This window comes from Hypanus sabinus, chromosome 4, assembly GCF_030144855.1.
Source record: "Hypanus sabinus isolate sHypSab1 chromosome 4, sHypSab1.hap1, whole genome shotgun sequence".
In the NCBI taxonomy this organism is placed as follows: domain Eukaryota; kingdom Metazoa; phylum Chordata; class Chondrichthyes; order Myliobatiformes; family Dasyatidae; genus Hypanus; species Hypanus sabinus.
Genome location: NC_082709.1, coordinates 116,653,500 through 116,669,564, shown reverse-complemented (window position 1 = coordinate 116,669,564; position 16,065 = coordinate 116,653,500). Strand labels below are relative to the sequence as shown.

General features: G+C 41.3%; 1 protein-coding gene across 4 annotated transcripts in view; it reads left to right on the top strand.

Annotated features, from left to right (window-relative positions):
* LOC132393135 (uncharacterized) overlaps positions 1–16,065 on the top strand; it is a 156,070-nt gene that overhangs the window by 33,060 nt on the left and 106,945 nt on the right. For all 4 annotated transcript variants that reach the window (XM_059968003.1, XM_059968004.1, XM_059968002.1 and 1 more), the window contains one exon: positions 11,727–11,974. In XM_059968003.1, coding sequence (XP_059823986.1) covers positions 11,727–11,974 — 248 coding nt within the window. The remainder of the gene's footprint in view (positions 1–11,726; positions 11,975–16,065) is intronic.

The window sequence follows — 16,065 nt, the reverse complement described above, 5'->3', positions numbered from 1 at the left end:
AATCGACTCCAGCATCTTCCCAACCACTGAGATCAGACTAATTGGCTGATAGTTTCCTTTCTTCTGCCTCTCTCCTTGAAGAGTGGAGAGATGTACACAGTTTTCCATTCTTCCGAAAGCATTCCAGCACCTAGTGATTTTTGAAAGATCATCACTGATGCTTCAACGATCTTTTCAGCTACAGCTTTCAGAACCCTGGGATGTACACCATCTGGTCCAGGTGACTTATCAACCTTAAGAGCTTTCAGTTTCCCAAGAACATTCTCTCTAGTTATGGTAACTTCACACACTTCATGAACTGTAACACCTGGAACTTACACTACATTGCTAATGTCTTCCACAATGAAGACTGATGTACAATACTTATTCAGTTTGTCCACCATTTCTTTATATCCCATTACTACCCCTCCAGCATAATTTTCCAATGGACAGATATTCACTCTCGCCTCTCTTTTACACTTTACACATCTGAAGAAACTTTTGGTATCCTCTTAAATATTATTGGCTAGCTTACTTTCGTATTCCATCTTTATCCTAATGACTTTTTTTCGTTGTCTTCTGTTGGTTTTTAAAAGCTTCCCAATCCACTAATTTCCCCACTAATTTTTGCTGTATTATATGCCCTCTCTTTAGTTTTTATGTTGGCTTTGACTTCTCTTATTATCCAAGATTGTGGCTTTTTCCTTTAGAATACCTCTTCCTCTTTCAGATGTATATATCCTGTGCCTTCCAGATTGCTTCCAGAAATCCCAGCCATTGCTGCTCTGCTGTCATCCCTGGCAGCGTTTATTTCCAATCAATTCTGTCCTACTCCTCTCTGATGGCTCTGTGATTCCCTTTACTCCACTCTAATACTGATACATCTGACTTCAGCTTCTCCTTCTCAAATTTTAGGGTGAATTTGATCATATTATAATCACTTGCCCATACGGGTTCTTTTACCTTAAGCTCTCTAATCAACTCTGGTTCATTGCGCAACACCCAATCCAGAATAGCTGATCCCCTAGAGGTCTCAACTAAGAGCTGTTCACAGTAGACAGTGAGCATTTGGAAATAATAGAGACCAATAGGTCTGGTATGAATGAGGAGATGAAAAAAATTATTGTTTTCTGTCACATATATACAGAAAAGGGCCAGTAACATCATGAAAGATCCCATCCACCCTGCTCATGGGCTGTTTGCCGCACTCCCATCAAGGAGGAGGCTACATAGCATCCATGCCAGGATCATCAGACTCAAAAACAGTCACTTTCCCCAAGAGGTAAGGTTGATCAATGCCTTCACCCACTAACCCACCCCTCCACACCAACCACCACCGCTACTTTATCATTTCCCGTCAGTCATCTTATGTACAAACACTTACGTGCCTAGCATCACTTTAAGGGCATGCAGTCAAACTATGTATGTAGGCTGCTGTAGGTATTTATTGTGTTTTTTTTATTTTTGTGTACTTTATCTTTTTGGATTTCTTTTTGTGCTGCATTGGATCCAGAGTAGCAATTATTTCATTCACCTTTACATTGTGTACTGGAAATTACATTAAACAATCTTGAATTTTGTTTTTTTTTTAATGAGAGAAATCAATGGTACTGAAAGCTGTTAAATCCTCAGCGTGTGATAATCTGAACCTTAAGATTTTAAATAAGGTGGCTATAGAAATAGTGGATGCATGTCATCTTCCAAAGTTAGCAAATGTTACTACATTTAAGAAGGGATGAAGAAGGAAAAGGAGAACTGTGGAGTTGGAAAGCACACCAGCATCTCTAGTTTCTCAGAAGGCTAAGGAAATGCAACATAATCCTTATCAAATTTTATAGAACGCATCCTTTCTGATTGTGTCACGGCCTGGTATAGTAAATATTGTGCTCCAGACTGCAAAAAATTGCTAAAAGTTGTGAGCACAGCTCAGTCTATCACCTAAAGCTGGATCTCTTTCCAATTGACTGCCTACACTTCCTGCTGCCTCAGAAAAATATAAACAAAGAGCCCTCCCACCCTAGCCATTCTGTCTTCTCCACTCTTCCATTGAACAGAATTTTTTTTTAAAGCCTAGGAACAGGTACCACCAAAATAAAGATTGCTTCTATCCCACTGTTATAAGACTCTTGAATGGATGTTCTTTTCAAAGTAAGTTTATTATCTATGTTTGCATATGTCTCCATATACTACCCTGAGATTCATTTTCTTGCAGGTATTCACAGTAGAACAAAGAAATAAACTAGAATCAATGAAAAACAATACCACCCAATGTGCAAAATGAGACAATCTCTGCAATTACAATAATAGTAATAATAATAATAATAATACATAAGTAAATATATAACCATACAACAATTACAGCACGGAAACAGGCCATCTCGGCCATTCTAGTCCATGCCGAACGCTTACTCTCACCTAGTCCCACTGACCTGCACTCAGCCCATAACCCTCCATTCTTTTCCTGTCCATATACCTATCCAATTTTACTTTAAATGACAATACCGAACCTGCCTCTACCACTTCTGCTGGAAATTCGTTCCACACAGCTACCACTCTCTGAGTAAAGAAATTCCCCCTCGTGTTACCCTTAAACTCTTGCACCCTAACTCTCAACTCATGTCCTCTTGTTTGAATCTCCCCTAGTCTCAATGGAAAAAGCCTATCCACATCAACTCTATCCCCCTCATAATTTTAAATACCTCTAACAAGTCCCCCCTCAACCTTCTACGCTCCAAAGAGTAAAGACCTAATGTTCAGTCTTTCCCTGTAACTTAGGTGTTGAAACCCAGGTAACATTCTAGTAAATATTCTCTGTACTCTCTCTATTTTGTTGACATCTTTCCTATAATTCGATGACCAGAACTATACACAATACTCCAAATTCGGCCTTACCAATGCCTTGTACAATTTTAACATTACATCCCAACTCCTGTACTCAATGCTCTGATTTATAAAGGCCAGCATACCAAAAGCTTTCTTCACCACCCTATCCACATGAGATTTCACCTTCAGGGAACAATGCACCATTATTCCTAGATCACTCTGTTCTGCTGCATTCTTCAATGCCCTACCATTTACCATGTATGTCCTGTTTTGATAGTCCTACCAAAATGTAGCACCTCACACTTATCAGCATTAAACTCCATCTGCCATCTTTCAGCCCACTCTTCGAACTGGCCTAAATCTCTGCAAACTTTGAAAACCTACTTCATTATCCACAACACCACCTACCTTAGTATCATCTGCATACTTACTAATCCAATTTACCACCCCATTATCCAGATCATTAATGTATATGACAAACAACATTGGACCCAGTACACATCCCTGAGGCACACCACTAGTCACCGGCCTCCAAACTGACAAACAGTTATCCACCACTACTCTCTGGCATCTCCCATCCAGCCACTGTTGAATCCATTTTACTACTTCATTATTAATACCTAACGATTGAACCTTCCTAACTAACCTTCCGTGTGGAACCTTGTCAAAGGCCTTACTGAAGTCCATATAGACAACATCCACTGCTTTACCCTCGTCAACTTTCCTCGTAACCTCTTCAAAAAATTCAATAAGATTTGTCAAACATGACCTTCCACACACAAATCCATGTTGACTGTTCCTAATCAAACCCTGTCTATCCAGATAATTGTATATACCATCTCTAAGAATACTTTCCATCAATTCACCCAGCACTGACGTCAAACTGACAGGCCTATAATTGCTAGATTTACTGTTAGAACCCTTTTTAAACAATGGAACTACATGAGCAATATGCCAATCCTCCGGCACCATCCCTGTTTCTAAAGACATTTGAAATATTTCTGTCAGAGCCCCTGCTATTTCTACACTAACCTCCCTCAAGGTCCTAGGGAATATCCTGTCAGGAACCAGAGATATATCCACTTTTATATTCCTTAAAAGTGCCAGTACTTCCTCCTCTTTAATCATCATAGTTTCCATATCTTCCCTACTCATTTCCCTTACCTTACACAATTCAATATCCTTCTCCTTAGTGAATACCGAAGAAAAGAAATTGTTCAAAATCTCCCCCATCTCTTTCGGCTCCACACATAACTGTCCACTCTGATTCTCTAAGGGACCAATTTTATCCCTCACTATCCTTTTGCTATTAATATAACTGTAGAAACCCTTTGGATTTATGTTCACCTTACTTACCAAAGCAACCTCGTATCTTCTTTTAGCTTTTCTAATTTCTTTCTTAAGATTCTTCTTATATTTTTTATATTCCTCGAGCACCTCATTTACTCCATGCTGCCTATATTTATTGTAGATATCTCTCTTTTTCCTAACCAAGTTTCCACTATCCCTTGAAAATCATGGATCCCTCAAATTTTTAACCTTTTCTTTCAACCTAACAGGAACATTAAGATTCTGTACCCTCAAAATTTAACCTTTATATGACCTCCATTTCCCTATTACACCTTTCCCATAAAACAAATTGTCCCAATCTACTTCTTCCAAATCCTTTCGCATCTCCTCAAGGTTAGCCTTTCTCCAATCAAAAATCTCAACCCTGGGTCCTGTCCTATCCTTCTCCATAATTATATTGAAACTAATGGTGTTGTGATCATTGGAACCGAAGTGCTCCCCAACACATACCTCCGTCACCTGACCTATTTCATTCCCTAACAGAAGATCCAATACTGCCCCTTCTCTAGTTGGTACCTCTATGTATTGCTGCAAAAAACTATCCTGCACACATTTTACAAACTCCAAACTATCCATCCCTTTTACAGTATGGGTTTCCCAGTCTATGTGTGGAAAATTATAATCTCCCACAATCACAACCCTTTGCTTACTACAAATATCTGCTATCTCCTTGCAAATTTGCACCTCCAATTCTCGCTCCCCATTAGGGTCTATAATACGCCCCTATAAGTGTTACTACACCTTTCCCATTCCTCAATTCCATACGAATTGCCTCCCAAGACGAGCCCTCTAATCTATCCTGCCAGAGCACCGCTGTAATATTTTCTCTGACAAGCAGCGCAACACCTCCCCCTCTTGTCCCTCCAATTCTATCACACCTGAAGCAACAAAATCCAGGAATATTTAGTTGCCAATCACACCGCTCCTGCAATCATGTTTCACTAATAGCTACAACATCATATTTCCAATCCATGCTCTAAGCTCATCCACCTTTCTTACAATGCTCCTAGCATTAAAATAAATGCATTTAAGAAATTCTCCACCTCTTCCTCTCTGTTTATCTTTAACAGTACAAAGAACTTTACTGTCTTCTTTTTCTTCTTTCTCCCATACATCTGTTCCTACACTCTGGTTCCCCTCCCCCCTCATATCTAGTTTAAATCCACTGGAGCCTCCCTAGCAAACCTACCTGCAGGGATACTTGTCCCCCTCTAGTTCAGATGTAAACCGTCCCTCCGGAACAGATCCCACCTTCCCTGGGAAACTGCCCAATTATCTATAAATCTGAAGCCCTCCCTCCTGCACCATGTCTTCAGCCAAGTGTTGATCTGTACTATCTTACTATTTCTAAACCCAGCTGCACGTAGCACTGGAAGCAATCCTGAGATTGCTATCCTAGAGGTCCTGTCCTTTAACTTGGCACCTAGCTCCCTAAACTCACCTCTCAGGACCTCCTCACTCTTCCTACCCACGTCATTGGTCCTTACATGGACCACGACATTCGGCTGCTCATCCTCCCTCTTGAGAATACTGAGAACTCAATCCGAGATATCACAGACCCTGGCACCAGGGAGGCAACACCAAACAGGATTTTCAATCTTTTCCACAGAACCTCCTATCTGTCCCCCTAACTATCGAATCCCTTATCACTACTGCTCTCCCTTCCTTACCTTCTGAGCTGAGGGTTCAGTCTCAGTGTCAGAAATGCAACCACTGCAATTTGTCCCTGGTAGGTCGTCCCCACCAACGGTATCCAAAACGGTATACTTATTGTTAACATATATATTAATTTATATTTAATATATAAACTGAGAACATGAGTTGTAGAGTCCTTGAAAGTGAATCCATAGGTTCTGGAATCAGTTTAGTGTTAAGGTGAGTGAAGTTATCCATGCTGATTCAGGAGCCTGTGGTTGAATGGTAATAACTGTTCTGCAACCTGATATCTCAATCTTTCTCGATATGACCCTTGCACTTTATTTGCACCTGATTTTGAGGGGGTAGCCATGTATGTGAGGAACTTTACTCATGTCCTAGAGGGTTGTAATGGCTTGAGAAGTCGGATCCCTCAGTGAAAATCTGGGAGAAAGTGGAGAATGCCACTAATTTAATATTTCAATCCATCATATCTACAATTTTGCAACCTATAATCTGACTCATGCCATTGTGATTCATAGTATTTGGATTAAAAGATGGATTTTTATGTAATTACTTTTTCGTCTGACTATCAGTGCAGCAAACTTGACCTTAATTTTTAACCATATGAGCCATATCCCATGACTCTGTTATTACAACCAATTTAATTCCTTATCACAAGCAGTTACTGTCCTTTGAGAAACACAGTTGGCCCAAATTCAGAGTTATCACACTGATCAGTTATGCGGCACCATGGCACCTGTACATTTGTTTTGAGAATTGCAACTGTCAGCTATACTGTCCTGTACATGAGATGAATCACCGCACAAAGAATTGCAAGCCTGAGAATATTCTGTAACACATGTTGGTTGAGATTTACTGTAGGTTGCTTGTCACAGATAAATTCAAATTGTGTAATTCTGCTTTCCCAAATGAAAGGAGACTATTGTATGAAAAGCAAATGCTAGTATTTTAAAAAGTGAAGGGTATGCTTTTAATTAAATTTGAAAATAAACTTTTGAGAAGAAATGCAGAAATTCATAAATCAATGATTATATGATTACATAGTCTTCGGCTGGTAATTCTTCATTTTACCCCACACCACAACCTTAGTCAATTTGATTCACTTCACCTCTACTTTGACCTAGTTCATCTGTTGTATCTGATGCTCCCAGTGTAGCCATCAATTCTTTGATGAAACATGGAGTAGATAGAGAGCCACTTTGTCTAGCACTTTCTCTCCATGTGCCACAGAAGGTGGAATCTCTCAGTGGCTACTCTTTTCAATTTAACTTCCCATTTCCATTCTGACACTTCTGTCCACAGCCTCGTCCGCAGCCATGATGAGGCCATCCTCAGGTTGGAGGACTGGAGGAGCAATACATCATATTCCGTCTGGATAGACATGAACAACGTTTTCTCTAAATTCCTGTGATTTCTCCCCCCTCCCCCTTCTCTCTTTTTCCATTTCCCATTCTGGTTCCTCTCTCATGCCTTCACTTCTCATCTACCCATCTCCTCCCTCTGGTGTCCCTCCTCCTTCCCTCTCTAGCATGGTCCACACTCATCACATATTAGACATCTTTTTCTTCAGTCCTTTATTTCTTCCACTGTTATGACCTACCTCCCCCCTCACCTGGTCTCACCTATTACCTGCCAGCTTTTCTCCCTCTCCCCACCTCCTTATTCTGGCTTCTTCCCCCTTCCTTTCCAGTCCTGATGAAGGGTTCTGCCTAAAACATCAACTGTTTATTCATGTCCATAGCTGCTGTCTGATTTGCTGAATTACTCCATCCTTTTATGTGTGTTGCTCAAGATTTCCAGCATCTGCAAAATCTTTTTGTGTTTATAATTTCTTTATTATCCAAGTTCAGGATATTGCCAAGATCACACAAGCTGAATCATTAGGTAAACTCTGGTATTTGTAATGTTCAAGTGTGAAAATGTTCCCTTTCTTTAATAATAAATACTATGACCACAATTTATAGAGGCAGAAGATTTTGTCAGTTCCCTGAAAAATTAGGGAAATTTTTCAGGAAATTAGTAAAAATCATGTGCAGTAAAATCATAATTTTGTTTTTATTCGGTGACTGAAATAGTAAGTCAGATCTCAGGCAGTTCTGGTTTCAAACTGTATATGTCAGCAGGGCACATTTTTAATAAACAAAATTATAAAGAGAGAGTGCAGGTCTTAAGGGTGGGAAAATATTGACAACATAAATATTACTGCTGTTCTTCCAATCTTGCTGCCATCCTCACTACAAAAATATTATTTTCTCTTTCAATGTACTTGTCAGAAGTGAACTGAATGCCTTTTGACTAACGATTTCAAGATAAAGTCTGTCCTGTAAAGCACAGCACAGGTAGCTTACAATTGCTGGCTCTCTGGATACAGTAGTGAGGCGATCATGGCACCTCTCCAAGATAATTCCCCTTGCAACAGGGAAAGAACAACAGCAATATTCGTGATGTCATTATTTTCCCACCCTAAACTGAAAGTAAAAATCTGCCCTGCAGACATATACAGGTTGAAACTAGATGAATTCCGAAGAGGTTTGGTAAAATAATTCAGGTGGTGTAAGATTAGGTAAATGGATAGACTGGAGAAACTTTGATTGTTCTTCTCAGAATTGTGGAGGTAGCAAGGAGATCTGATAGAAGTTTGTAAAATCATGGAGTCATTGAAAAGTACAGCACAGAAACAGGCCCTTCAGCCCATCTGATTCATTTCGAACCATTTAAGCTGCCTACTCCCATTGACCTGCACAGGAACCATAGCCATCCATGTACTTATCCAAACTTCTCTTAAACATTGAAATTGAGCTCGCATGCACCACTTGCACTGGCATCTCATTCCACACCCTCACAATCCTCTGAGGAAAGAAGAGGTATTTATGAATGGATTTACAAAGGGGAAATTATGCTCGACTAATCTTCTGGAATTTTTTGAGGATGTAACTATGAAAATGGACAAAGGAGAACCAGTGGATGTACTGTACCTGGATTTTCAGAAGGCCTTTGATAAGGTCCCACATAGGAGATTAGTGGGCAAAATTAGAACACATGGTATTGGGGGAAGGGTACTGACATGGATAGAAAATTGGTTGGCAGACAGGAAGTAAAGAGTAGGGATTAACGGGTCCTTTTCAGAATGGCAGGCAGTGACTAGTGGGATACCACAAGGTTCGGTGCTGGGACCACAGCTATTTACAATATACATTAATTATTTAGATGAAGGGATTAAAAGTAACAATAGCAAATTTGCATGTGACACAAAGCTGGGTGGCAGTGTGAAATATGAGGAGGATGTTAGGAGAATGCAGGGTGACTTGGACAGGTTGGGTGAGTGGGCAGATGCAGTTTAATGTGGATAAATGTGAGGTTATCCACTGTGGTGGCAAGAACAGGAAGGCAGATTACTATATGAATGGTGTCAAGTTAGGAAAAGGGAAAGTACAACAATATCTAGGTGTTCTTGTACATCAGTCACTGAAAGTAAGCATGCAGGTACAGCAGACAGCGAAGAAAGCTAATGGCATGTTGGCCTTCATAACAAGGGGAGTTGAGTATAGGAGCAAAGAGGTCCTTCTGCAGTTGTACAGGGCCCTAGTGAGACCACACCTGGAGTATTGTGTTCAGTTTTGGTCTCCAAATTTAAGGAAGGACATTCTTGCTATTGAAGGAGTGCAGTGTAGGTTCACGAGGTTAATTCCTGGGATGGCGGGATTGTCATATGTTGAAAGATTGGAGTGACTGGGCTTGTATACACTGGAATTTAGAAGGATGAGAGGGGATCCGATTGAAACATAAAAGATTATTAAGGGATTGGACATGCTAGAGGCAGGAAACATGTTCCCAATGTTGGGGGGGAGACCAGAACCAGAGGCCACGGTTTAAGAATGCTCTGCCTCAGAAGGCAGTGGGGGCCAGTTCTCTGGATGCTTTCAAGAAAGAGTTAGGTAGAGCTCTTAAAGATAGCGGAGTCAAGGGATATGGGGAGAAGGCAGGAACAGGGTACTAAATGTGGATGATCAGCCATGATCACATTGAGTGGTGGTGATGGCTCGAAGGGCTGAATGGCCTACTCTTGCAGCTGTTGTCTATTGTTTAAAAGTTACTAGTATGGATAGAGGAATGACTGACAGGCAGGAGACTGCGAGTGGGAATAAAGGGGGCCTTTTCTGGTTGGCTGCCAGTGACTAGTGGTGTTCCTCGGGTGTCAATATTGGGACCGTTGCTTTAATTTAACAGGTTGAATCTGTGGTAAAGAAGGCCAATGCAATGTTGGCATTTATTTCAGGGGGAGCAGAATATAAAAGCAAGGAAATAATGCTGAGCCTTTATAAGTCAGGCCACAGTTGGAGTATCGTCAACAGTTTTGGGCCCCATATTTCAGAAAGAATCTGTTGTCATCAGAGAGAGTCCAGAGGAGGTTCACAAAGATTATTCCTGAAATGAAGGGGTTAACATATGAATAGCATTTGGCAGCTTTGGGCCTGTACTCACTGGAGTTTTGAAGAATGTGGTGGGGTGGGGGGCGGGGGGAAGATTTCATTGAAACCTACCAAAGGTTGAAAGGGTATGATAAAGTGGATGTAATGCTTTCTATGGTGGTGGGGGGGGGCAGTATCCAGAACTAGAGGAGTGACTTAGAACAGAGGTAAAGTGGAATTTTTTTTAGCCTGAGAACAGTATATTTGTGGAATGCTCTACCGCAGACTGCAGTGGAGGCCAAATTCCACGGGTATATTTAAAGCGGAAGTTGATAGTTTCCTGATTGGTCAGGGCATCAAACGAAATGTTGAGAAGGTAGCTGTGTGGGTTGAGTGGGATCTGGGATCAGTGATGGAATAGCAGAGCAGACTTGATGGGCTGAATGGCCTAATTCTGCTCCTATATCTTAAAGTCTTGAGTGCTAAAAACTTTCTTCATGACTCTATCTATCTATCATGAAAAGTATAAAGAGTGTTTGGAAAGAAATTAATGAATCCAAGAATGAAGAACTGGCAGTCATAGAATAAAGATAATTGCCAAAAGAACTCAAAGTAGTACAAGGAAAATCTTTTTTTTAAGTGGCAGGTAGTTCTCTGCCAAGATTGATAGTAGTTGGAGATTCAGTTGTAGTGTTCAAAAGGGAACTGGATGAGTACCTGAAAGAACAGTTTTTGAATAACTTATGGGGAGCAGATAGAATGTGCAGGTTTCAGAGTGGCTAGATTGGTTTTACATTGATCCTGTATGAACTAGATGAGTTGAAAGGCATCCTTCCTTTCTATGATGGAATGTGTATTTGACAGCCTTTGTGTTTGAGAAATGGAAGATGTGGGACAGTGGCAAGAATCAGTCATCCTTGTTTAAAGGTTTTGATTGCAGAATGTCACCGCTATGGTTAAGAGTGTGGATAGATGGGGCTTCCTTGCCGGAAAACTAGTGTTTTGCAGAAGGAGTGCAATAGTCTGGGCATTGTGGAATAACCATGAGTTACCCCGAAATTGCAGGAGAGTTTTTGTGCTGATGGCTCTTTTATATCCTTTCAAACTGTAACGAGCACAGTGTCAGCTGGTAGCTGTGAAGCCTACTTTGAGACCACTTCATTAAAACAAGTTCTACAAAATGGGATTTAACCAAATTTTTTATTAAATGGCAAGGAAGCATTTGAAACATTGTACCTTCTTCTTCTTTACATTTGTAATTGCTGTAAGGTTGGTGTGCTCATCTCTGTGGTTGCTTTCTCCAATGAGGGAGCAATAAACAGTGCATGTTTATTAAAGGATATTATCTAAGATTACATATTTTTGAAAGGAATTTCTGTACTTAGAATTTCTTACAAGTGCATGTCCGTTTCTTTTTATGGGTGTATGATACATGAATGAAACAAAAGACTGTAATTTTAATGAAAAAGGGAATCTTTTGTATTACAACAAGGTTTCTTATTGCAGTGAAAAATACCAGAAATAATAACCCTGGGGAGTGCAGCACTGCAAGAGTCGATCTGTCTAATGTGGAACCTGAAAGCACTGGTCACCAGGAGCAACCCCTAACTGGGAATAGGCGTGCTCAACTCATTACTCAACCATGTGGGCTCCGATCAGGCAAAAGGAAAACATTTGCTCCCTCTAGTACCCAGATGGGCAAACCAGCCAACTACAATGAAGTAAGAACAAAGAAAAAGAGACTGCACAGTATGGTAAGCCATCAAACAGAATTATATGAGTTAATTTTAATATATTTTCATTTGTGCTAATCTTTATATAACCTACTTTTATGCCTGCTTTGGAAGTCACTCCTTGCATCTTTTAATGCATTAGGCATTCTGAATGCTGAAGTGCGATTGATGCTGTAGAGCATGTGATTTAACATAGAAACATAGAAAGCCTACAGTACAATACAGGCCCTTCGGCCCACAAAGCTGTCCTGCGCATGTTCTTACCTTAGAATTTACCTAGGGTTACCCATAGCCCTCTGTTTTTCTAAACTCCATATACCTATCCAAAAGTCTCTTAAACAACCCTATCATATCCGCCTCCACCACCATCGCCAGCAGCCCATTCCGCACACTCACCACTCCCTATATAAAAAACTTACCCCTGACATCATCTCTGTACCTACTTCCCACCACCTTAAAACTGTGCCCTCTCATGTTAGACATTTCAGCCCTGGGAGAAAGCCTCTGACTATCCACACGATCAATGCCTCTCATCATCTTATACACCTCTATCAGGTCACCTCTCATCCTCCGTTGCTCCAAGGAGAAAAGGCCGAGTTCACTCAACCTATTCTCATAAGGCATGCTCCCCAATCCAGGCAACATCCTTGTAAATCTCCTCTGCACTCTTTCTATGGTTTCCACATCCTTCCTGCAGCGAGGCAATTAGAACTGAGCACAGTACTCCAAGTGAGGTCTGACCAGGGTACTATATAGCTGCAACATTACCTCTCGGCTCCTCAACTCAATCCCAGGATTGATGAAGGCCAGTGTACTGTATGCCTTCTTAACCACAGAATCTACCTGCGCAGCAGCTTTGAGTGACCTATGGACTCGGACCCCAAGATCCCTCTGATCCTCCACACTGCCAAGAGTCTTACCATTTATAGTATATTCTGCCATCATATTTGACCTACCAGAATGAACCACCTCACACTTATCTGGGTTAAACTCCATCTGCCACTTCTCAGCCCAGTTTTGCATCCTATCTATGTCCCATTGTAACCTCTGACAGCCCTCCACACTATCCACAACACCTCCAACCTTTGTGTCATCAGCAAATTTACTAACCCAACCCTCCACTTCCTCATCCAGGTCATTTATACAAATCATGAAGAGCAGGGGTCCCAGAACAGATCCCTGAGACACACCACTGGTCACCGACCTCCATGCGGAATATGACCTGTCTACAACCACTCTTTGCCTTCTGTGGGCAAGAGCCAATTCTGGATCCACAAAGCAATGTACCCTTCGATCCCATGCCTCCTTACTTTCTCAATAAGCCTTGCATGGGGTACCTTATCAAATATCTTGCTGAAATCCATATACAGTCGGCCGTCCTTATCCGCGGGTTCCACATGTGCAGATTCAACCAACCGTGGATCAGAAAAACCCGGAAGTTCTCTCTCCAGCAATACAGTATAACAACTATTTACATAGCATTTACATTGTATGAGGTATTATAAGTAATCTAGAGATGATTTAAAGTAGCGGTCACCAACCCATCGATTCCGATCAACTAGTCGATCTTTGAGACTTTCCCAGTAGATCCCAAAAAAAAAGAAAAATAAATGCGCAAATACTGTTCAGAGATTGCGGGGTTTTAGGACCATTCTTTCTGCCCAGTGCGCATGCGTGTGGCTCCCCTGCCACGCACTACAGTGTACTTCAGTGGCCCCCAACTACCGAGCTTTAAGGAAACAATATGATTTGGCAATATGAAACGATATGAGTCAGCTGCATCTTTCCTCATTCCCTGTCATGCCCACTGTTAGAAACATAGAAACATAGAAAATAGGTGCAGGAGTAGGCCATTCGGCCCTTTGAGCCTGCACCGCCATTCAGTATGATCATTGGCTGATCATCCAACTCAGAACCCTGTACCTGCTTTCTCTCCATACCCCCGATCCCTTTAGCCACAAGGGCCATATCTAACTTCCTCTTAAATATAGCCAATGAACCAGCCTCAACTGTTTCCTGTGGCAGAGAATTCCACAGATTCACCACTCTCTGTGTGAAGAAGTTTTCCCTCATCTCAGTCCTAAAAGGCTTCCCCTTTATCCTTAAACTGTTACCCCTCGTTCTGGACTTTCCCAACATCAGAAACAATCTTCCTGCATCTAGCCTGTTCAATCCCTTTAGAATTTTATACGTTTCAATAAGATCCCCCCTCAATCTTCTAAATTCCAGTGAGTATAAGCCTAGTCGATCCAGTCTTTCTTCATATGAAAGTCCTGCTATCCCAGGAATCAATCTGGTGAACCTTCTCCGTACTCCCTCTATGGCAAGAATGACTTTCCTCAGATTAGGGGACCAAAACTGCACACAATATTCTAGGTCTCACCAAGTCCTTGTACAACTGCAGTAGAACCTCCCTGCTCCTGTACTCAAATCCTTTTGCTATGAATGCCAACATACCATTTGCCTTTTTCACCTCCTGCTGTTCCTGCATGCCCACCTTCAATGACTGGTGTACAATGACACCCAGGTCTCGTTGCATCTCCCCTTTTCCTAATCGGCCACCGTTCAGATAATAATCTATTTTCGTGTTCTTGCAACCAAAGTGGATAACCTCACACTTATCCACATTAAATTGCATCTGCCATGAATTTGCCCACTCACCTAACCTATCCAACTTACCCTGCATCCTCTTAGCATCCTCCTCACAGCTAACACTGCCGCCCAACTTCGTGTCATCCGCAAACTTGGAGATGCTGCATTTAATTCCCTCGTCTAAATCATTAATATATATTGTAAACAACTGGGGTCCCAGCACTGAGCCTTGCGGTACCCCACCAGTGACTGCCTGCCATTCTGAAAAGGTCCCATTTACTCCCACTCTTTGCTTCCTGTTTGCCAACCAATTCTCTATCCACATCAATACCATACCCCCAATACCATGTGCTTTAAGTTTGCACACTAATCTCCTGTGTGGGACCTTGTCAAAAGCCTTTTGAAAATCTAAATATACCACATGCACTGGTTCTCCCCTATCCACTCTACTAGTTATATCTTCAAAAAACTCTATAAGATTCGTCAGACATGATTTTTCTTTCACAAATCCATGCTGACTTTGTCCGATGACTTCACCTCTTTCCAAATGTGCTGTTATCACATCTTTGATAACCGACTCTAGCATTTTCCCCACCACCGATGTCAGACTAACCAGTCTATAATTCCCCGGTTTCTCTCTCCCTCCTTTTTTAAAAAGTGGGGTTACATTAGCCACCCTCCAATCCTCAGGAATTAATCCAGAATCTAAGGAGTTTTGAAAAATTATCACTAATGCAGCCACTATTTCTTAGGCTACTTCCTTAAGCACGCTGGGATGCAGACCATCTTGCCCTGGGGATTTATCTGCCTTTAATCCCTTCAATTTACCTAACAACACTTCCCTACTAACATGTATTTCCCTCAGTTCCTCCATCTCACTAGACCCTCGGTCCCTTACTATTTCCGGAAAATTATTTATGTCCTCCTTAGTGAAGACAGAACCAAAGTAGTTATTCAATTGGTCTGCCGTGTCTTTGTTCCCTATGATCAATTCACCCTGTTTCTGACTGTAAAGGACCTACATTTGTCTTGACCCAATCTTTTTCTTTTCACGTATCTATAAAAGCTTTTACACTCAGTTTTTATGTTCCCTGCCAGCTTTCTCTCATAATCTTTTCCCCCTTTCCTAATTAAGCCCTTTGTCCTCCTCTGCTGGTCTCTGAATTTCTCCCAGTCCTCAGGTGTGCTGCTTTTTTTTGCTAATTTATATGTTTCTTCTTTGGACTTGATACTATCCCTAATTTCTCTTGTCAGCCACAGGTGTGCTACCTTCCCTGGTTTATTCTTTTGCCAAACTGGGATGAACAATTGTTGTAGTGCATCCATGCGATCTTTAAATGCTTGCCATTGCATATCCACCATCAACCCTTTAAGTATCATTTGCCAGTCTGTCTTAGCTAATTCACATCTCATACCTTCAAAGTTACCCTTCTTTAAGTTCAGAACCGTTGTTTCTGAATTAACTATGTCACTCTCCATCTTAATGAAGAATTCCACCATATTATGGTCACTCTTACCTA